This window comes from Simochromis diagramma, unplaced genomic scaffold (assembly GCF_900408965.1).
Source record: "Simochromis diagramma unplaced genomic scaffold, fSimDia1.1 OVJJ01000669.1, whole genome shotgun sequence".
NCBI classification, from domain to species: domain Eukaryota; kingdom Metazoa; phylum Chordata; class Actinopteri; order Cichliformes; family Cichlidae; genus Simochromis; species Simochromis diagramma.
Window position 1 is genome coordinate 4,507,447 of NW_024387458.1, and position 23,542 is coordinate 4,530,988.

The 23,542-nt window shown below is 39.7% G+C and overlaps 1 protein-coding gene across 1 annotated transcript in view; it reads right to left on the reverse strand.

Moving 5' to 3' along the window:
- Window positions 1-3,146: 3,146 nt before the first annotated feature.
- Window positions 3,147-23,542, reverse strand: part of tbkbp1 (TBK1 binding protein 1) — a 69,321-nt gene continuing 48,925 nt past the window's right edge. The window contains exons 7-10 of the mRNA XM_040014227.1: window positions 23,075-23,136; window positions 18,219-18,334; window positions 12,762-13,549; window positions 3,147-8,950 (exon numbers count right to left, since the gene is read on the reverse strand). Of these exons, the coding sequence (XP_039870161.1) occupies window positions 8,822-8,950; window positions 12,762-13,549; window positions 18,219-18,334; window positions 23,075-23,136 (1,095 nt within the window). The 3' untranslated portion in view covers window positions 3,147-8,821. The remainder of the gene's footprint in view (window positions 8,951-12,761; window positions 13,550-18,218; window positions 18,335-23,074; window positions 23,137-23,542) is intronic.

Consider the following 23,542-nt stretch of genomic DNA (forward strand, 5'->3'; position numbering starts at 1 on the left):
AGAGTATATTTATTTTAGACATGATCTGATTAAAATTAAAATCCAGAAAGTGTAACCATAAAGTTAACAGAAGATGGGACAAAACTCACAAACTACCTTCTTGCGTTTTGATAAATCTTTCCTAGCAGTGTCTCCGTGTCTCTAATCATCCACTGCTCTTCAAGACAGTAAACTGAGTTTGTTCCTGCTTTTCTTTTCAGCTCATGTAAAGACAAGCTGTGACTGTTTCCCCATGCTTTGGTGGAAAATGAGGTAGGATAAAGCTCTGTGGTTTGTGTGGTTTATGTGGCCACCTAGTGGACTTGTAACACACTTCCCATATGGATACAAATGCACTGGATTTTCCTTGCTTGGAAAGTTACTGTCAACTCACTTTCAATGAGTCAAAACTCTTAATGTGAAATGAAAAGTTTTCACTTTCTGTGCAAAACCCCAAATGCTGAAATTCACACAATACACAGTGTTTGAACATGAACACAGATGTGTAGCATAGCTGGTCTGGCTGAACCCACTGTGGATTTACTGTAAAAGTACAATGTTTACAAGAATTTGGCATCTTTGGGCTTGTACCAAATATGCAAAAATAGTAAGTGAGGGAAATTGGAAACCTCAGTGACTGTCAGCGTTTTCGACTCCCACACAACTCGAGCGCTTTCTAATTCAAGTGTTAAAAACTACCCAGCACCTGAAAACAAATGCCCGGTGTTCAGAGTGCCTTCAGGTTTGTTGTGTGATGCAGGAAAACCCGTGCACCTGTAATACTGCATCATTATGTCAACATCTTCTGGTGTGTTGCTGCTATTAAAAAGTATGCAAAAGCCCGCTGTGCAGACACTAAACTTTTGTGTTTTGTGTTTTCCAGACCTGATATTTTTAGCACTTCTCTTGATTGTACGGTTTAGAATCCATATGATTGCATTTAAAGGTGACCTATCATTCTTTTCCTGAGTCCAAAGGTGAGGCTGCAGAGTTGTACTTGGTTTCAGACACTTTTTCTACTTTTGAATCTGTGTGATGTCAGAGAGAATGGATACCCCTAACACCATCATCATAATTTAGCTGACCACAGAAATCCACCCACGTACTACCACCCGGTGCTTACACGGGGAAGCCGGTTAAAAGAAGATTTTCAGACAGTGGATTGACCGAATGGCTTCACCAACGTCCAGTATAAGATACAATTATTTTGAACTGTGAGTCATACAAAGCTACACTAGCAGAGCCCCAGAAAAAAAATAGCAGGAAATGAGTACATGAGATAAATTTAAACCAGGTTTATTTTTCAGTCCAGAAAATGTCACCTCTGACATCAAAGGCGCTGGATACCTAAGCTGCCAGTATGAGATCATTGCAAGCTACCAAACTACCAACGAAGCCTTCATTTATTGCTACTGAATCTTTTTTTTTTTCATATAACCCTGTTAGGAAGATGGGGTCAAAGTGCAATTTGAGCTTCAGGTCTAACCCTGCTCACAGGTCCAGCAGCTTCAGCACAGTTAACCTCTTTACCTAAAGCCAAATTCAGCAAAGTATTGAAAAAGAAAAGGCCTCTAAGAATCATGTGTCTCTCTCTGTAATGCGTATATGTATAGATCTATGAGAGGCATGCGTGCATGTCGGTGTGTATTTAAACTATCTTGAGGTGTGCTCTTGTTTGAGAGCGTCTAAGTACAAAGAGAAGTTGTTGTGTTTTTTATCAGTGAACAGAAAGCGCAGCTTTTCATCGCTTATTGACAAAGTTCGTGTGGTTTTTCTCTGTTACTTCTCTCTGCAGGCCTGCTGCATATATAGCTTCTCATAAGTTTAACAGAGTTTGTGGTTTTGTGGCCCGGATGGGTGGGTGCATTTTTCTTTTTCCTGAGGTAGTCTAAGCATTGAGGTTAGCGGCGCAGAGCAAAAGACGTAGGAAACAAACTTGGTAAGAGAGCTGGCGGCTGAAGGATGGATGCTATGATTTAAAGTAAACAAAACGACCTCCAGTGTTTTCATATCTTAAAAGCGTCGACGTTTTCTGCGTCAGAAGCGCTTCCAGTAAACCGATTGATCTGTTTTAAAGTAATGACGCCTGACGTGCAGATAAACTCTTGAAAAGTCGCTGCTACTGATTTTCTGGGTTAATAAAAACGTATTCATGGTTTCCTTAACAAAATTCTGTTCTGGCATTTGTGAAAAACTGACATCAGTTATCAGTAAATAGCTCTCAGCCTCCCTCCCGTAACATTAAACGTCCCATAAAAATATCTGCCTAAATATTTATAAAGGCTGTAGTTACGTGACTGGACATGTATATTTCGTGATGTTTTCTAACACATCAGTTGCTGCAACTTCATCCTCTTTTAAAACATATAATTAAGAAAGATTAGATGTATCTCAGTGACTCATAGAAAACACAATTTATCAGCTGTCATCACATTAAGAGACACAACTGTTTGAGGTCTCTGTCAGTGTATTTCTTTTCAAGTTGATCCTCTGCAGCGTGTCGTACCCACAACATCAGAGAGGTCTTACACGGTGATGAAGGTGCGATGTATTTTCGCAATTATCTCGGCTCACTCTGCAAAAACAGCTTCTCTGCTGACTGAAACTAACAGCATAATTTCTGCTCGGACTCGTCAAGCACAACAACAGCACAGCTTATGTTTGTGTTTATGCACCTTTTGCATGTTTCAAGGATATAAAATCATTACAGCGCGCGTCACGGGCACAACATGCACCAAGAGGTGAACACGGTCTTTCATGCTCAGTAGGTTTACGTTATTCTAAAACAAATATTCATGCTTCCTTTTACATACTTGTTGGAAATCTGTGTTCTATTGCAAGAAATTAAAGCTTTAAATACTAATTTCTATTCTAGTTTAGCTGCATTCTTATGTAAAGCCATAATTTACACTTTTGTGTCTACATTTTAACTGCTTTTTACACAGGAAACAGTTATTTTATCATAGTTTTAAATTCCAGAGCAGTATTTGCACCTCTGAAGGTATTTCTGTATCGCAGAAAAACATGCAGTTTATCTTCACAACACCTGTAGCTCCAATGTGCAACTGGAGCTCTAAAATTAATACTGGTCAACGAAAACAGGATGTGAAATGGAGCTGAGGAAATGACATCACGGTGCGAGCATAAAGAAGCACGATCACACTTCATTTCAGTGCAAGTTTCAGTTTATTTAGTGGAATATTTACAAACAGAGAGATTGAGATGGAGAAAGAAAAGCGGTCTCTTTGTGTGGCTCTGTGGTTGTTTTCTTTGTGTTCATTAAACTTGTTGAATGCCAGCAGTGTTGCTCCACCACACATTACTTAAACACATAAATATTAGTTCTCATTAGTGTTGCGGAGAGTTCATTAGTGCCGAGGTCTCCATGTGCAATGAAGGTTTCGCATTTAGACAACCTGACTCACATAGTTACTCATGGGCAAGTGGAGCTACACGAGAACAGAAAACTGACTTGATTTCAGCTGCAGCTCTTTGTTGGACCTAGCTATGTGTCTCCTGAGTAAATCTGAAAGAAATTTAGACTGAGATTTCATGACAAAGAAATCTATTTAATCTTTAACGCTGGCAAAGCTGATCTTTTTTTCTGTCTTTGTTAGTCTCCTGAGTAAACCAAAGGAGCCAGTTTGCTGTTAAAACACGAGAAATAAGAAGAAAGCGCTATGATTTTAGCTTTTGACGTTGACTTTTTAAACCATGGCAGCTGGTGGAAACAAAAACCAGAAATTAAACATTTAAAACCCTGAACCAGCGATCCTAAACTTCACTCGGTGGGCCTCGGGGCGGCTCGTACATGCGCGAATGTGTTGTTGTGTGAACATCCGTGTGCATCGCATTGTGAACTCATGCAGGGTGTGATCATTCTGCACTGCTGCTGCTGGCCAAAACGTTTGTGGTTGAGCACAAGACAGCATGAACCACAGTGCAGCATCTTCCCATACATGACATGAACTACCTGCCAAGCAAACCCTCAGTTTTTGAAACGACAGGAAATTATTTTCTTTGGTTCTGAGCCAACATAGGTCCTCAGTCATGAGAAAAAGTACACATCTTAGTGATTTAATCATGTTTTAACTAAAAGGGGACATATTATGCTATTTTGGACTCTACTGGAGTAACATTGCATGATTGACCCTTCATTAAAATTCACTTTATACTGGACTTCCATCTGAAACTATGCCATTACATCCTGTCCTGCACACTTTAAAGCAGCTTTCTGTTGATTGGCTGCCCCTCAAAAACTAAAGGTGCCTTGCTGAAATGCCTGAGCTGGCTCGAAGGGATTTCTTGTACCTACACAGACCTCATTATTTGAAACTTTGGTCACGTTTAAAGATGAACATCCACTATCCCATAAAAAAAGGATAAGCATAATAGGTCCCCTTTACATTAAAGTTTATCATGTACTACTGTACTGGTTTGCAGTTTTCTACTGCTGCACAAATACTTTATGATGCAACGTCGCATCATCTTCCTCCACAAAGACAAACAGCTGTGCATGTTTTGATTCTCGTGTCGTTGCTGAATTATCAGTCAAGTCGGAAAAAAAATGTGTCAAAAAGTTTCTGTAAGAACCGAAACTTTAAGACAAACACAGAATATAGAAAGTACCGCTACTTAGTGAGTAAAAGTAAGTAGTGAGTAAAGTTGTAGGGTAGTACTGGCATGTAACTCACATATAATTCATATTTAGTGTGGTGTTGATTAGGATTATGTGTATATACTGATTTACAGACACTCCAATTTGAAGTTGTTGAGTAATAGAGTACATGTTTCATTAGTATTACACACTTGCAAAAATTCTGTCTATACACAGCTTTAAATATTGTACACAGAGTGATATAGTTACAAACTGTACAGACAGTATATAGAATACTCTGGAGCCATGAAAGCCCTCTTCGATTTAATGGTCAAGAACTGCTCTGAAGTTACTGTAAACCTCAGGATGCAGTTTTAAAGGACAATTCTGGTTTATTTTAATTCAGTTCTTTTTCATCAATAAGTTTGTAATCACCTCCTTGTTCTTAAGTATCAGACTGGGCAGGAAACACAAGCCGGCATCAATTTTATGCAAGAATTAAGGAAATCTGCTGCATGCACTTATTTTGAACTTCTCTGAACCTGATCATTTTCTTGTGAAATTCTTAATAGTTTTTAGGTTTTCCCCCAGGAAATTGGTTAGCAGAGGTGTTAAATAGAGCTCTCTTCTCCCCCCCACCTTGCTCCTATTTTAAAAAGAAAAGAAAGAAAATGAATCATCCATGGAATGCATTTGAACTACAAGATGACAATGACCTCGTCGCTGAAAGACCCCTGTTAACACCTCATGCAAACGACACAACAACACAGAGCATTTAAAGTAAATCAGACAGGGTTTTTTTTACATTCAGTTTTAGATCAAGAAAATTCAAAAGTAACAAAGTTACAGAACCACAGCTTGTAACACACTCACGTCAAATGGAAGGTAAGGTTAAAGTGTAACAGATCCCTGTTTACGACAAGCTTTTAGACAATCAAGATGAGCTCAGACGACAGCTTGTGTTGCCGCTCGTTGGAGATTCCAGATGTGTACTATATGCATGCTTTCTTTATTTAAATACATTTTGAAAAAGGTGTGATAATGCTGAGTGACTGTTATCATAATGACTTTCTAACCTTGCTCTGCTCTCTTGCAATGCCAATAATAATAATAATCAATAAATAAAAATCTTCAGCACTACATTTAAAACACTTAAGCATTTTAAGTCTGTAGCAGTGGATGGTGACTTTTTCTGAGTTATAATTTCCACTTTAAAACAGCAAAAAAAAGCATCATGAGTCACCCGATGCAAAAGTAAGGTGTGCTGGTAGATGTGTTTGAGTCTCATCTGGTGCAGTTTTTAAGGTTTGCTGGCTTGTTGGTGAGGCTTAGGCACCAGATCCACTTCATTTGGATTTGAAAGATGTGATTGTTTTGGATCAAATTTCTAATTTTACAGTGCTGAAGACGTTTATCAGCACAGTGACCGGCAGATTAGAGTCACTAACTAAAACATTTACATCCCCAGATCGATTAGCGAGTGTATGCAGGACGTTGCTTGCTGTTGTCAGTGGAAGTCGATCACAAAGAGGGCTTTTCAACAACAACCTCCCTGTGATTGCTTTGGTCACTAATATACTGCTGTGGTCACTGGAGGATGCCAACTTCTCTAACTAACCACTTAGCAGTAACGAAACTTGAAAAAGTGCGACACAAAACAGAAACGGAGAACGTTTGCCTTCAAAGTAAAAGCTGTACTTTACCACTGAAACCGACACGTTTCAAATGACGCAAATTTTACTTTGAAGGCAAATAGCCTGATTCTCTGTTTTGCATTGCAGTTTTCAGTTCTGCTACCAATTACCAAGTAGTTGGCAAAGCTTTACAGACAAGTCTGTGTCTTCCATCCAAAGTAGACGAAGACGGCAATCTCCTGCACTCCAAGACAATCACGAGGAGGCTTTTGGTGTAGCGCCTTATATACCGTTTTGCAACCAATTTCACCGAGTGACTACCAGCAAGTACCTTTGATTTTAACCTCTTCAGTTAGAATATGAACTTTGCAGAACTCAGCAGTGCAAACACATCTGTTAAAATTTAAACCTGGTGGTATGCTAATAAGTTAACTAGCTTGCTAATGCCTCAGAACTTTACTGTTGAGTCCTTCGCTAACGTTTTAAAAATAAATTTCAGTAATCAATTGAAGTCAGCTTATGGCATGCAACATTTAAAAAATGCCAGTGTTCAAAATATTGAGAAAACTGAGAGAGCTTGATTGATTAGTAAGATTTTTTGAATTTTCAGCAGTGAAGCAGATGATTGCAGGGTCATCAGAACCAATAATAAACGTTAAAACCTGATAAATTAAGAGGCAGGTGGTAATAAACCAGAGTCATCCTTTAAACTGGTATTTCTTTGATCCATTTGGAAAACTCTTTCCTCTAAACATTCACAGGAAACTCAAAGCATCCAGAGTTTGCAGTGATTCAGTGATTTGCTAAAGAGTGCGTCACATTATGGTACACGTCCATCATCATCCTGCGGTCACAGTCACTGCCCTGTGTGCTCTAATCTGCTGCGTTCCTCTCTTCAGTAACTTCAAACCGGTTGAGATGCATGGTTGGCTTTGTAGGGACATCCCCAAACGTTAGAAACTGCACATGTAACTGAAAGCCTCGGATTAGCTGACATCAGTGTAACTGTGTTTTTTTGTTTTTGTTTTCACTTTTTGTGTTCAAAAAGTTCAGGTCCCACAAAGAGATCTTGAGTTCCCTTGTGGTAAAAATTAAACACACGTATCAAAAGAAGAGTCTCGTCTTTGCTTAAACCCTGGAGAGATAACTTTGCTGATTGGCGATGGTGTTTTTGATGTCAGATCTCTGAGACAGTAAAAATAGTACACTAAAAAGCCTGCCACTTTTTCTTCAAAGCAGGTCAGATGTCTTGATCTCATGCAACCAGCTGTGTGTTTTAGTTTTTTGTTGGGCGGTCTGGGCAGTCGTGACATCAATCTTTTACGAAGGTCAGATCTCGAGGAAGACTGAGAAGAATCCCAGTTGATAATCTTTGTACAGAAAGTATCCCATTCGGTGGGATTTTGAGCTTTGAGTCTGCTGTATGTAGCAGCATGTAAGCACATGGGAAAGATTATTTTTCACCAGCATGAGACATGTGGTGCGTTGACATTTGCAAAAATATAACTTCATATTTTTTGCCTTACAGATAGACAATATAAATAGTAAATTACATATTGAAAATATATATAGGGACTGAAAACTGATACATTGTATAGACTATGCTAACTGAAAGGGCTAAGATACGATTGGAACAGGCTGCAAGCATAAAAGGTATATACTGACTAAAATTTCCCTCCTCTTAAAGTACCTTCATCGGTGCCCCGCCCTGCAGGGCAATATCAAAACACAAAATTTGGAGCTTTCTGGCTCACTCAGACATCCTTTCTGATTCATGTTCTCCAGTTTGTCAGTTTTTTTCTCAGCAGATGAAATGAAAGACTGGAATGTTTTATACTTTCTTAACTGCCATACTTCCTTGTTTCAGAGAAGTGAAACTGGCATTTCCTTCCTTCGGTGTCAGAAACTTAAAACGACTTTCCCCGCATGCTTTCGTATGGCTCTCTGATCATCTCATTAGACCAGCTTCTACCAGGGCATTGTCCTTGGCACTTACTGTGCAGGGTCCTCTGTAAAATAAACTGCAGTGCGCGTCTGTGTGTGTATGTGCGTGTCTGTGCGAGATAGAAAATTTCCAAGCAGGAATATTTAAAGCTAAGTGGTGAGAATAGTTGCGCCATAGCTCCCTGAACTTTTACTGCTGGACAAACATTTTGGCATGCAGAGCCCCTGAACCTGCCAGTGTGCCTCTCACAATTTACTTTGCTAAATCAAATCCACACTTTAGCGGAAAAAGAAAAAAGAATAATAATAATAATTTTTAAAAAAAAGACAACACAATACCCTAAATTGCCTGAACACTGCACAACAAGACTTTTAAACAAATAGCAGCAACCAGAGCCAGTGATTATACAGGCAGATCTGTCTTAAGGGCAATCAGTAAGGGACTCTGCATGTAGACCTATTTTTAAATTCCTCCAAAATAAAATAAACCTCTGCGCCACTTTGCATCTCTACCTATAGCGTCACACATACAGCAGCTAACTGGTTCACACCCTAAATGGATGGCTTGTTTGTGTACATTTGACTTCCTCTCTAGCCAGGTCTGCTAATCTCTTACATAATCTATAAGAAGACAGCGCAGATGTGCGCGGGCTGGTTGCCATGACAATCATATCTTGCTGTTCTCCAGGTGGGAGTCGATGTGCTTGATGAGGGCATCGTCAGGGTAACCGACCGGGAATATCAGCTGGCAGAGAGGGCAGCTCCTCATGTCACTCTCTTCGGTCTCCATCCAGAGCTGCAAAACACACACACACACATACACACACAGGTATGGACATGTAGTCACTATCGGGTCAAATCACATGCAGTCCTCAGCGTACTCACTTCACAGGATAGTATTAGTCAGTCTGTGGGAGGCAGATTCACAGTTTCATCATTGCAGGGTAAGCGATCAATTCAGGCTTGCGCAAAAGGTTTTTAAAAAGAGACAAACTTGTAGTAAACCCAGGTGGATTTAATATATTAGAAAAAATAGCTCACAATTGTGAGAAATATGTGTATTTGCTTTCTTAATAAGGGCGACTTAACATCAGTACCAGCTTCAAGTTTCTTTTTTTGTTGATTTTGTTGCTTAAGTACATCGTGATCCTCATGATTTAACGCTAAAGAGGACCTGCTATGAGTTTTTTCTCTGATGCACTCATACGAAAAAGAAAGTACTGAAGTACGCCCTCTTTCAGTACTAAGGTTTTGCATATTACCACATAATAAAGAATTCACTGGGGACCAAAATTCCTCCACAATGATGTGAGAAACTGAAAAAGTTATACACAGAGCGATTGCTTGACGTTAAAGCTGCTGTATGACTTGCTAACGATCAATTAAATACCTGTATTTGATTACTTGATTAGCCTCTTAATTCTATGTAATATGGAAACAGTAAGCGTGTACTTAGTTTTCAACATACTACTTTTGTATGTAGAAATAAATAATGACACAGTTGCTCATCTGAGGCTGTAGTACCTGGGACTGTATATATACACTGCTACAGCAGTGAATACTGACATTATATTTCAAATAATGAGGCCAGCAGATTTACAATTAATCCTAATACGCCTAAAGCTCAGACTTTAGTCTGCTCTCAGTGCTATTATTGGCTGATTATGATTTTGAAGAGAAGGGATATCCTTAGCTCTGGCTGCGAGCACAATAGTTCCACCTACCTGCTGTGCAAGCTTGCCTGAAAGGGCAGGGGGAAGGCAGTTACAACAGCTTGTTTCAGGAAGTGGATGAACTGAGTGACTACACCAAAGCTGGTATGAGATTTTTTTGTAAAATTGTGAGTCATGCTACACTAGTAGAGTCCAAGAATTAAAAATATGGCGTTTGAAATTAGCATAAGAGCTCCCCTTTATATTTAGAGCTTTCAGATCATATGTGGTGTGTTTCTAAGCCCATTCTCTCTCTGCTTGTCAAAAGTACCCAGTGAACCCACTGCAATCCAGTGATGAGCCACAGTTTAGGTGAGCTACATTAAAAGGAGCTTCTGTAGCCAACATCCCATAAACTGTCGAGAAGATGGATGTCGAAAAACAGGCAAATACTTGCAAATGTGGAAGTGTAGTCCTTTTTATGTCCAGCAGGGGGTGACTCCTGTGATTTTTTTTCAAATAAGAAGTGTGATTTCATAGAAGTCTATGAAAAACAACCTATAAGTTATGGTCTCCGTTGCTGGTTTCAAGTGCTGTTTAGTCAGATCCACAGTTTACTCATGATGACTTAGAACTGGATTTCATAAAACAATGAGTGACGTTACACTGGTTACATCTGTACTTTAGATAGAGCGTACTCTTTGTCCTTTACCCTCAAAAAGGAAGTAGTTTCATCTTCACACCTAGCCAACACTGACTCAAGTGACATAGTTTGAGGTAATTTTTTATGTTTTTGTCCCACTGAAAATGCAATAATACAAACGTGGAACTGTAAACACTCTGTAGTCGGGGGGAAATCAGTGGATTCCCTTTAAAGGTTAAGGAACGTGCATCATCATGGTTAAAGAAAACCAAGATTGTCAGTAGGAAATCGGAAAAGAACTGCGGCTTCATGTGTAAAAGTCTGACTTTTCACTGACTCATCTATTCTCTTCAGCCTTCTCCATCTGAGGACTTTGTGGCTTTATAAACACCACAAATACGCCTCGGTATAGTCAGTTTATCTTAATATGTGGACAGAGGGGGAAATAAGCAGACTTGTGCTATCATAAATTAAATACAGTCACCAACACGTCTAATTGAATGTCAATTAACCAAAATGTAGGGTGTCTTTCTTCTCTAACACAAATGTGACATAACTGTTGTTAGGACTTGTTCTGCCAACAACACATGAACACAGTTTGTTTTGGTCTGTTTTGGTGAATAATCTTTCTAACCTGGAAAATATTAGAGGGAATTGTTTCATTTATTCAGTGGCTGTTGCTCAGGGGTAGAGCGGGACATCCACTAAGTGGAAGGTTGGTGGTTCAATCCCTTGCTGCTCCAGTCTGCATGCCAAAATATCCTCTGGCAAGGTACTGAACCTGGAGTTGCTGTTACAGCGTAACAAAGTGCTTTGAGAGTGCAAGTAGAATAAACAGCAGACCAGCTCAGTTACTAATTATCAGGACAACAATAAAAAAATAATCTGGTACTAAAATTATTTAAATATTAATTTCAGAAGAACATCAGTATGTGACATTACTCCATGTTATTATTCATTCAAGAAAAACTATGTAAGAAGTATATGACAAACCAAGTATAACCTGAAACCTTATTATTTTATGCATGACTTCATATTTTCAGAGGGCTTTCCCCCACTTTTATAAAGAACAATGATTCAGTTAACTGAGTCTTTTGAGTATTTATTTATGCACAGCTCTGTTAAGGTCTTGCGGGTCTTAAGTTCATGTTAAGGTCATTCTGTGTGTTAAGGTCCACAGCATTTCACTTCAGTTAATTTTGGCTCGACCACTGCAACACTATTTTTTTTCTTTTTCACCCATTCCTTTGTTGGTTTGCTGCTGTGATTGGGATTATTGTTCTTTTGCATGATCCAATTTTAGCTAAACTTCAGCTGTTGAACAATTGGCCTCACTTTTTTTTAATCTAGAGTACTCAAGCATGGAGAGGACATGACTGCAGGTTGCCCAGGTCAAGTCTAAATCATCATGCCTCCACTACCGTGCTTGAGATTTGGTGTCTGGTGTTTGTAATGATCTGGTGACTTTGTTTTTTATAAAAAGGAAGTGCTGGGCATTGTGGCCAAACATGTCCACCATGTACTTGTGCCTCCATGTTCTTTTTCTATTTTTCTAATTGTTCTGTCATGAAGTTTCACATTTAACACACTAACCGAGGCCTGAAGAGTCTGAGGTTGTTTTGCAGGTTCTCTGAGCATTGAACAGTCTGACCTTGGGGTGAATTTTGCAGGACGTCTACTCCCAGGAAGACTGGCAATGATCGTGAATGTTTTACTCTTACTGTTTCTGCATTTTGGCTTCGTTTTCCTTTAGATGAATAATGACATGGTGTAATATAGCATGTGTTACTGTTCATCCAAGGTTTACCTGGTAACGATTAGATGACTTTTTATTATATCCTAATATGGATTTGTGCATTTGTTTTTTTTCTGTGTAGGTTAAATAATTAAAATATGTACATTTTCATATCTGAAGGATTGTTTTTAGGCATGCGGTTTAACTTCACACACGCCTGGGTAAGCTGTTTCCCCCTTTTTGCTAAGTTTGTCTAAGCACATCTTAACTCCATCTCTGTATTAAATGCAAAGTCATAAGATTGGTATCAAACTTCTAGTCTCTCACAAGAAAGCTGAGAAATGTATTTCTCAATATTTTTTAAAATGTTCATTTAAAGGAACTATGGCACGGACTTTAAGATGATTAAGCATGAGCAAGCTACCCTTAGTGGAAATTTTAAAAATGGGTCTGCGACAACTGCAGCACTGATAAAAGTGACACCGAGTGCTAGTTAATGTTTTTAAAGTAACGCAAACATGCATCAGGTTGAATGTTTATGGTTTACATATATGTAATAAACTTTATTTAAACTCACATTGATTGAAGGCCAGGACTGAGCATGCTCTGCTGACATGTACCCTGGCTGCGGGTGACAGGTGAGGGTGTTAGACCTCTGAGGGACGGGAAAGGCTGAGCAGGACGCTGGGCCCCTCATGACACCGCTGGGCACTGCAGCAGAGAGCACGCCCAGTGTCCTCGGAGGGCTGATGGGATGCGGACAGGTCCACTCCTCCTCATCCTCTGAGGATTGTGGTGGTTGAGGGGCTGGTGTGGAAGGAGGAGGGGGCTCAAAGTGAAGGTGGGCCACCTCTGACAGTGGAAATGGCATCTCTCTGGAGTGGCGCATGGAGCTCTCGTCATGGCCTCCGTCTCCCCCTCCGCCACCTTGATGGGGAGATGGGGACCCTCTGTGCTGCAGTCTACTGTGGGGAGAGCCTATGTGTTGGGACTGCTGTTTTGCGTAGCTCTCAACGTAGGGCCGAGGTTTCGGCAGGGTGGAAACTGGGTCCAGAGAGAAGCGGGGCGGGCACTGGTAAGCTGAGGGATCGGCAACCTCTGAGTAACTACGACGACCCTGAAAGCTGGCTCGTAGGTGCTGGCTGGGTGGTCGGCAGGAGTAAGAGGCTGGTCCATCGTTCACGTCCAGCAGGGGTGAGCGGCGGTGCATGTCCGGGGAGAGGCGCTGCAGCACCGGAGAGCGTCGCTGCTGAATAGGAGAGTGGTGCGGCGGAGGCGGGACTGGAGAATGGCGCTGTGGAATGGGCGAGTGGCGCTGCGATACTGGAGAGTGGCGCTGGTGGTGTATGGGAGAGTGAAGCTGGACTGAGGAAACAAAAAGGAAAAAAACCCAATCAAGATTTGCATGCATCTTAGCAACATGCTATAATTCATTACACACTATGGACAAGAGTTAAAACATACTTCAGCAACATTCTTTTAAGGCCTGTTCAACCGGTGCACAAAGAAAGAGATGAATAGTGTTTTATCTCATGAAGCTCCAAAACTGTTCACACAGAAGGCATGATGGGAAACACATTAGCTCTACTTATGCTGTTACTTATACAGGACAAAACACAAATCAATACACAGAGCTCAGTTGTACTTTGCAGTACACACTATATATTTATTTACTGGACGTTCAACCAGTGCTTCTTGCAAGTCTGCTGTCAGATTACTTCGTGTCTGGCATGTAGGAATAAACACTCAAACAGTTTTCATGTTTTGTTTTTCATAAAGCACTGTGCAAAAGTCTTAAACCACCTCTACTTTCTTTTTATTTTGCTTCCAAGGAGCCAGACCATGTTGTCCGGGCTTTCTGAAAGTTTGGAAATTGGCTGCTTTCTGCACTCACTGTTAGTCCAGTCCTTTCTCTGTCCATTTTCAGAGGAATGTTTTCTTTCTTTATTTTGGTTTAATGTTTTAGCTCTGATCTATGAATCGGTTAAGCATATAAAAGGCACCAAACTCACAGCACGAACCATTGTTGTGTCTACATGTGACAAACAACTTAGAATCAATTTGTAATTTTTTTAATCTTTAGGCACTTTGTTACTTCTAACAAAGTAAAAATCTCCAAAAAGGCCAAAGGTAACACAGTTTGACAGACATAAAATTCTAATTTTGCACCAGCAAGGTGATTCTCAAAGAGATATTAACTACAAGCCAGGCATATCCTGGCATGGTGTGTCGTGTGTCCTTAAAAAAATCACCTGAAGCAGATTAAAAGCATCTGAAAACAGAGATCACGGAATAGGTATTATAGTGAGCATCTACAGCCAGCTGTAAACCACAGTTTTATGGCTGCATTTCAGTCAGTGGTGTTGGAGATGTTTTCACATTTGATTATGTAATGAAATTATGAATGCAGAAAGGTATTTTGATCCAACATGCATTAAGTATGGCAATCCCAAACACACTAAAGCATACCTAAATAGAAAAACATACAATGAAACACTATCAGTCATTGATTGATCTCCCCAGACTTCGACATTATTAAAGGATGAAACAAAAAGTAGCCAACATCCAAAAAACCATCTTTGGGATTCCTTTGAGAAGCCTGGAGAACTATTCCTGAAGAATACTTCAAGAAATATTAAGAAACCAATAGTTCATGCTGTGTTGAGGAATAAAGTTAGTCAAACCAAATATTGCTCTAAAGTGTACAAATTCAGCTTTTGCCTTCTGTTCTATATTCCCATGTATGTTTGCACGTGTCAGTAAATCGCTTTATCCATGTCCCATTTTCCGAGTAAAGCCCAAAGAAATGAGGGGTGACTCAAGACTTTCGCAGAGCTGTATTTCATACTTAGATCTGTTTTTGGATTTATTAAACAGATTGCTGGTTGGTAAAAGAACTACATTGTGCAAAAGGTGACGTAAATTACAGATTTTGACTGGTTATTTGTGTCTGTGTCGACCTCGAGGATCTTTGCCATCTGACCTCGCCACAACTTTTAAACCCCAAAACAGACAGTGAGGTGACAATCCAAAAAATATGTTAGTAGTGTTGAATCTGTCTGCAAGCTAACATTCAGACCATGTGCGAACAGTAGTTTGCTAGCATTTTTGCTAGCGAACAGTAGTAGCCCCGTTTTTGTTTCAACATGAAAATAACTGTTTCTTTTTGGACACCGGGTACATATTGTTGTGCAAGACCTGAAGTGGCGTGCATAGAACCCTGACCCAAACCTCATGTAACACCTTTAAAATGAACAACAGCTGTGAGACAACACGTATCACTCACTGGTGTGTGTTTCTTGTGGCTCTTGTGAATACAATAACCAACACAAGTCTTCAGGTGTCAATGCACATTTAGCCTTGCGCAATAATAGAGTACACACTTACAACAGCTTTTGTTCCCAAACAGTCACTTATATGATTCTGTTCCACTATTTTTTCGGCGCAATGTGAAGAAAAGGAAACTGATTCGCCACTTTAATTATACATAAAGATAACATTTTCATTACAGCTCATTATTTGGCAATGATACCATTATTTTATTAGATGACATTTCTAATCTTAGAGATGCACATTATGTTCCCCTATATATTCATAAAAAAAGATTTATTTGCACAAGTACAGTTGTAGTATTTCCTGTAATTACAAGATATGCTGATGAGTCAGTCAGCCCTGTAGTCACCACTTCAGCTCCACTTCCCATTTCAAAGAGGAAACATCATTTATGGCTGATTGGTTGAGGTGTAAAAAGGGAGGGGGCGTTTGTGCTCTCAAGCGCTCTTTGAATGAGAAAAACACAGTCAAATGGGACTACTTTCCTTAACTCATACAACACCCAGGAGAAATTTAATGGCTCCCCACAAATTCCCACCTCCCTGAATATTTTAACAATTCATGAAAAATATTTGTTTGCGTTACAGATATCCAGGAGGAAATCATATCCCTCGCACAATCCTGCAACTAATGAAACAGAAGTGGCATATAAGACGCTTTTTCCAGCTTTGTGAGAGTTGCTCCGGGTTTAAGGAGAACTCAGATGAAGCTTGGGGTTTTCTGTGTTTTCCCCGCTGCTAGCTACGTAAAAATGTGCACATATTCATTGAGGCTTTTTTTTTTAAACATTATTTTCCAGTTTGTAGCATTTACAAACTGTCAGTCTGTGTGGTGTTTTTTGGTTTGTGGTAGGTAGTAGATGCACAGTTGCGAGACATTAGCTATGTGTGTGAATATGCGCACAGGAAGAGAAAGGTGTTGCCAGCGTTTAGCACTTTTAGGTTTTACTCCACAACGTGTCTGTGTGAGTTCCTATCTTTACTTGTTTTAATGAGAAAACAGCTGCAACAAATCACAACCAGTAGTTATTTTCTGGCACATGAATGGAACGAGCAAAAATGTCCACGTGATGTGTTTAAATAGATTTTAGCTAGGTGTTTCAATGTTTAAGAGCTCTGATTATATAAAACTTTTATATCAATTATTTGTGCTTTTACGCGCACCTACACCGAAGGACATTTATTCCAATGAAATAGCTAAAAACTTTACTTTAGGATTTAAACGTAAATACTACTTTATCATCCATCTCATTGTAGTTTCATGTCAGTAAATGTACTTTTTTATATTTACTGTCTGCTTCCTGGATCATTTATGAACATGTCATTTCTACGTAACTTTTGCTGACGGAAAACTTACATGACAGCTCTTCTAAAAAAATTTCTGCATGAACCGACTACCATAGTGGTAAACTGCAAACTGTACTTTGACTTTGATGCATCAGTGATAACAATAGCACCCTTAAACACTCACAGGGGAAATACTTTTGAAACGACTGCTTCAAATCGAGAAGGCTAGCGCCATACAAGAGCACTCTGCACACTATTTTTCAAGCACTAAGTACTTTTTTTATTACCACAGTGTGAACAGACTTAGAAAGAAAGCTAAAATGTGAGACCTCTAACAGCTATAGTGTGTGAAGGCCTTTGTACAGATTTCCTATAAGAATTCAAATGAAGTGCTGAAGTGCATTACTATTGCCAAATATGGCTATGCTTAGCTTATAAATGAATGCAGAGTCCGAATAAAGACGAAAACTGTATTTTCTGGTTACAGTGTTACAAAGGAAGCTATTGATAGCCGGCAAGCTGCTAGGTTGGGTAGCTTGTGTGACTGCACGACTTGTACCGAGAACCCCGCGTGTTCTTTAAATGTGCTAGGTGGCCTCTTCTTTGATTTGGCTTTTAAGATAAAAGCCTTAGGCAGAAACTCTGCAGGAATGCTGTACTTCTGCAGTTGTGTAAAATTGGTTATAAGCAACTGACATTACAAAAGTAGACTGAGACCATTTACTTCAGATTTAAAGTAATATTTGTAATTACTAGAAATAAAATAAAATAGTTATTACTGTTCCTGTTTATTTAAATATTATCTAAATTATAAGCATAATAAGATTATAGTTATCATATTAAACATCAAGTCATTCTTGTTTCTGGAACAATGTAAATTAAGCTAATTTTGTCATCCACAAAAAAGCAAAAAACCAGCTGTTAAAATCCTTGCACTAGTTATAAAGCAATAGCTACAAAAACAAAATAATTATATTAATTATGTGAGAAATTAATAAAATTGTGATCTATAATCTGTCTCTGTTCTTTTGGTAGTAAAATAAAAGCTAAACTAAAGATAATTCATCAATATGCGCTTCTAAAGATTTGCTCTTGTTAACCTAAAATGTGACTTAGCTTCAGTGTTTAAAAAAGGATAAAACACACCTATGGACACAAGAAGACAACTGACTGTAGTGCAATAAAAAACATAAAGCCGACTTCAACAATATATTGATATTAGCGTGACTCAAACATGTTGAATCGTTTTAACGTGGAATTCCATTTAAATGTCAAGGTGACAAGAAGCGCGCGCATTTCTGCACACGCACATCCGTTACAGATAAGGCCGTGCAGCGTAACAGCCAGTTATCTCAGCCGAAGAGCTTCATGTGCTGCTGTGCTGTGGGTTTTGCTTTTTCACTGTCGATGCTAACCTGGACTAGCCTGCTCCTGCGTGGCTTTCCTCAGGATCTCCGTCTGCTTGGAGCTCAGCGCACGGAGGCGTCCCAGCTCCTCCGTTAACTCTGTGTACGCCAGAGCCAAATTCACCCTGAAGGAGAAAGCGAGGCAATGTGTCATTATCGTCATCGTTTTTAATCATAGAGGATCACAATGTTAACAGAAGGTGTTACAACTCCGCACGATTGCACACACATAGTAATTTCTGTCAAATCTCTGTCGAATATACGCCACTGATCTTAATTACTTTGAACCGTTTTTTTAATGAATGCATGCAACTTCAATACAAACGCATCTCCTCTTTAAACTCAATGAATCCTGCAGCTCTGACATGGACCTGCAAATTAGGAGTTGACAGGCTTCTAGGCCTGAATTCTTAGATCTCATGTCATGGTGTATAATTGAAGTGCATAAAATCACACCATTTCAAGATGTGTCATGGCTCTGAGAGGCCATACTGACTACAGCATCTCTATTTCAAGAAGCGTACACAAGGCTGTGTGTCTTTTAGCCCTAGCAACAAGATGACTTTGTCTTTTTTGTTAGTATAAAAACTGATCTGAACCCTGCAATATCAATTCATGTGAGGCCATTTAGTATTAAGCAAGTGGATATGAAAAATAATCACTTTCACAGACTGTAAGCATTTATCTGACAGTTTAGATGCCATGATATAAGGAGTTTTGTTCAACAAGAATGTAGCAGCTTTAGTAGTTAGTCACTACCAATAGCCCCAGATCTGATAAGACTGTTTATCTCACCAATTTTTATAAACTCTACAGTCTTGATCTGAAATTGACTCATTTCTTCATGTTTATTGCAAGACAGAAACCTTAATCTAACGTGAAATCTGCCAAGATAATCTATTTAATCTACTAATTTGAGTAATTTCTTATATGAAGACTTGCATTTAGAGGAAATTGCCATTATCAGTAGTTCCACAAAAGGATAAGTGAATTTGCATCTTTTAAAATGTCGCAGCGGGGAACATTTATCAGTCTTTGCTTTGTTCTCAAAACTTGAAAACAATAAAAATAAAAAATTCAAACATCTCGTGATTGCAAATATGAACAGTCAGTTAGACAGGAAAGCGTGAAGAAAGATGCTTGCTGTGCTCGGGCACCAAATTGCTGCCAGGCTCAGATCTGATAAAGCACTGCAAATTTAGCCCCTTGATGAGAATCTGACTCAGTTCATTCCTCAATAGAGATCGTGGCAGATAAAAAGTTGCAAACGACACATCTGTATGTACTGGGGATTTCTATTGCATGAATAGGAACAGAGTTGAACTTCAACTCTGAACTTCAGCACCAACACAAAAAAAGAAGCAAAGAACGAACATGCATGCGTCCTACACAGCTAATAAAACACACTGTCAAATTAAAAATATGTTCTCTGGCACTCCCGCGCACTAATTTAATTGAGCCCTCCCACTTGCATGCGTAATCCTGCTACATGGGAATGTATTAGAGAAACATATGTTCGTGCTGATATCATCCTCTGAACTGCTATATCTGTATTCTATTAAAGATATCTGCAGAAAAGTGTACGCACAAACATGCTTTCCATGCCAACAGAGGACTGCATCCTGGCATATTTTTAACACCTGGCACAAAATAAGTAAGGACAGGGAACTCGGTTCAGTTAAGCTCACAAAAAAATAAAAATAAAAAAGAAGTCATAACTTCCACTGGGTAGCTGGCTTTGTGTTGGAGGCCCACCTAGTTTTCCAAAGCTGTGACTCACACAGAGTGGTGGTATCAAACCCCTTCAGCCCCCTCCATGTTACAAATAACGTCTTCTTTGTGGTACGAGTTGGTGGAACCCGATACTAATGCTGAGCTGAATCAAGGTCAAAGTTCACCCTTATCCTAATTGTGGCTTTGGATAAATAATGGCCACAAACACGCAGATACATTCAGTGCATCCGTAGGAAAATAACAAACATTTACGCTACTTACTGGCATGGTGGGTGGAGCGTGACGTACAATATCAATATTGCCAAAAGGCTGATAAAGTGTATTAGCTTCCTCTCCTCGGTACTCTCAGGTGGCTCTTGGCTCTCAGGCGCTTTATTTCTAAATGCAGATGTATATAGTGAAATTCTCTCTTTAGATTGGCATACCCCTTCCTTTTCACACTTGTGTTATCGCACGTTTCAATTTTGTGCGTTTTGAAAATCTTTGTCTTACGGTTTTGGTGAGAATGCAACACCTCTAAGTCACGCGGCCATGTGTGAACACCTGCACTTGAGTGCAAGGGTGCACGAAGCATTTAATCACTAATAAACTGCGTCGTTTTTTTCTGTGAAACCAGGACCTGTGCGTGCTTTTGTGTCTTACTGCACATGTTTGCCAGCATACGTCTCTCCTTTTGGCTCGCACCTATATTTATTTCTCTCTCCACTTTGCATGCAAGTAAATGTGTGCATACTGTAACATGTACACTACAGTGCGTAGGAGGGGTGTAATAATGCTGATACAGCATTGATAAAAGACTCGTGCAAGTGAATAGATCAGGAACAGAAGTATGTACATTGTATATGTTTGTGTGGGAGACGAGTGTGGGCTGATTTTCACATCTGATCTTGGATTAGACATTTTCGAGAAAAAAGACATCGGCCGACCCTCTCTGTTTTGTAGAAAACGTGTTTTTCAAACCTGCTGCTACTGTTCAACCACTCACAGAATGGACCTGGCGTGAGGCGGAAGGTAACACGCAGATACCTGGTAGTCCACGTGATGTGGCGGTAAACTTCTCGTCACTGTGCGCGGCCAAGTTTCGGGGAAAGATAAACAAATAAATAAAGATATTTATTGCGCTTAGAAGAAATGGGGAAACTAGAATTCGGACCTCGCTGAAGGGGTGGGTGTTTAACAGACACTGAATTGTGGTGGGGGCTTTTTACACTCTGCAGTCCAAACACACACACACACACATGTACTTCTGCATTATGTTTCAAGCACTTTCAGCTAAACAAAGAGAGGTGTCAAACAGTTCTCACGCCAAGCTGCAGCGATGCTAACAATACAGTTTGCACCAGCAAACACTTTGTGTTTCATGCGTCTAATTTTTCATTAAGAAATTAATAAACAGATACCCGCGAGCTGTACTAAAAAATATAAATATCCAGTTTGAATTCATTGCAGAATTTGGTTAATATTGTTTTTTTACTTGTTTGAATTTCCAACAAGAAACGGGAATTCCGCTTGAATTTAAAATCATTATGCTGTGATTTATTGGAAACAGCTCTCACGTTTTCAAAGCTGAAGACGAATTAGTCATTCTCTCTGTGTACATTAGCATAGTATAGTATAGCATAATGTGTACGTGTGTATGTGATGTGTAGGGGGGGGTTACTGCCAGGTGCCTGCCAGCGTCTCTGCAGTGTGGCTTGTGGTTGGTGAGGCAAGCTGCTTCACGTATTATCAGTCATGAGTGAGGCAAACGAAAGTCCACAAATGCGATCATGAAAATTTTGACTTGGAAAAGATCAGAAAGGTGAGAAGTGGTTAAAAAAAAGCGAAACATGACAAAAACAGATACATCTTGTAACTAACGGATGGCGAAATTAACTCGGCTGCACTGCCGGAAGGTGATTTCATAACTTTTCTTGCATTTAAAGGTGCTAATTAATTTATGGAATCGTTCACTGGTTACAACAACTACAAAAATATCAGGGAAGCTAATTAAACTCAAACACATGCTGCTCTCTAGATTATAAGAAGGCCAAAGATGCTGTGTTAATATCCTCCGCAGCACATACAAAATTCTATTCAGTTCTATTCTAAAATTCTTCTATCAATCTGTGCAGTTTACACTAAATGAGCCCAATTACAAGAAAAAGCACAAGGAAACCAAGTAGCGGCATATCAGTGGGAGTAGGTGATATTGTTGAGTAAAACCAAAAGGTGACCAAGGTTTGGAAAAAGCAGTAGGCTTCTACCACACACTTGTTAAAAGCTAAAAACTAAGACTGTCTTCGCTGGCAAACTATTTACTTTCAGTTTGAACCCCATCGAAACACTTCTGGGGTTTCGCTGTGTGGGAGTCAATTGCCCAACATGATGTGGTTTTTTTTGTCATTCTTTCTCGTTCTTTTTTTCTTCCTTACCTCCTCTATCTTGTAAACATGCAATGCCTGGGACAATCTGTGGGGGGGTTATTAAAAAAAAGAAGAAAAAAAGCTACTTTGTTGCCCCCTCAGTTGCAAACATATTTCTCTCATTGGTTGTACACAGGCAGGGCCATGAATACTCCCAGCTGCATTTATCGTGATGGCTTATGTGAGGAAAAATAAAATAAAAATAAAAGAACAAATGCAAAGATAAAACTGGGTCTCTATTAAATAAACAGGAGGAAATGGACTGAAAGGAGTCTTAACGCTGTGCTTACACTGCCCCCTGCTGCTCAGGCTAATTTCATTCCAAACCTCCTTGATTAAATGTTAAACACACAAACAGTGGAGTTAAAGTTTCATGCACACACAGCGGAAAACACATAACATGCAGTGTTCGTGTCCAAACGTGAATACCCTTGTATTAATGCTGTGCTGGAGAGCTCGTCTACTGCCTAACGAGGCCCCCGGAGGTCGGCCTGAGCGCATCACGGCGGGAGAGTAAAAATACAGATGAGCAGCAGCTCCTGGTGAAAGCATTCTCCTAATCCTCGCATCAGTCTTCTTATATTCACTGTTGCCTCCTCTGAGTTTCTTAACCAATATCCTTCCTTCCTCATATGACTATGTTTCCTCCTTTCCATCCATCTCTCCTCAGATTTACTTCATCAGCTTTAGTCCCCCCCCTCCCAGAGATCTGCCGTGGTCACTTACTGCTCATCTCCCACCTTCTTTATCCACTCCACATCACACTGCTTGCACGGAGAAGTCATTTCCTGCCGAAGTAGAGCATGAAATTAGATTAGCATGCAGGTGCTGGTAGAATATTGGGAAAAAAAATCTGACAGCAAGAGTCTATTTGAAGCCTGTTTGACACTAACACAGCTAAGAGAATGTGTACCCATAAAAACAAAAGGCTTGTGCCATTATTATTTATTTATTCAAGCACTACATGTGGTGGTTTTCTTGGCTTATATTGCATGTAAGATATGGACACCGCTGCCATGCCATTAGTTTGCAAAGTTCCTGTCTTCTTAAGCATCAAGCTGAGCGTTATCGACCTCTGGACACTAATGGGGACCATCATTTACAAAATACATATCAGCTACTGAGCCCACAAACTCCTCAAGAAATTGTTTAGCAGGGGGTTGAATCAAGGGATTATGAGTAGCTTTTCCATAG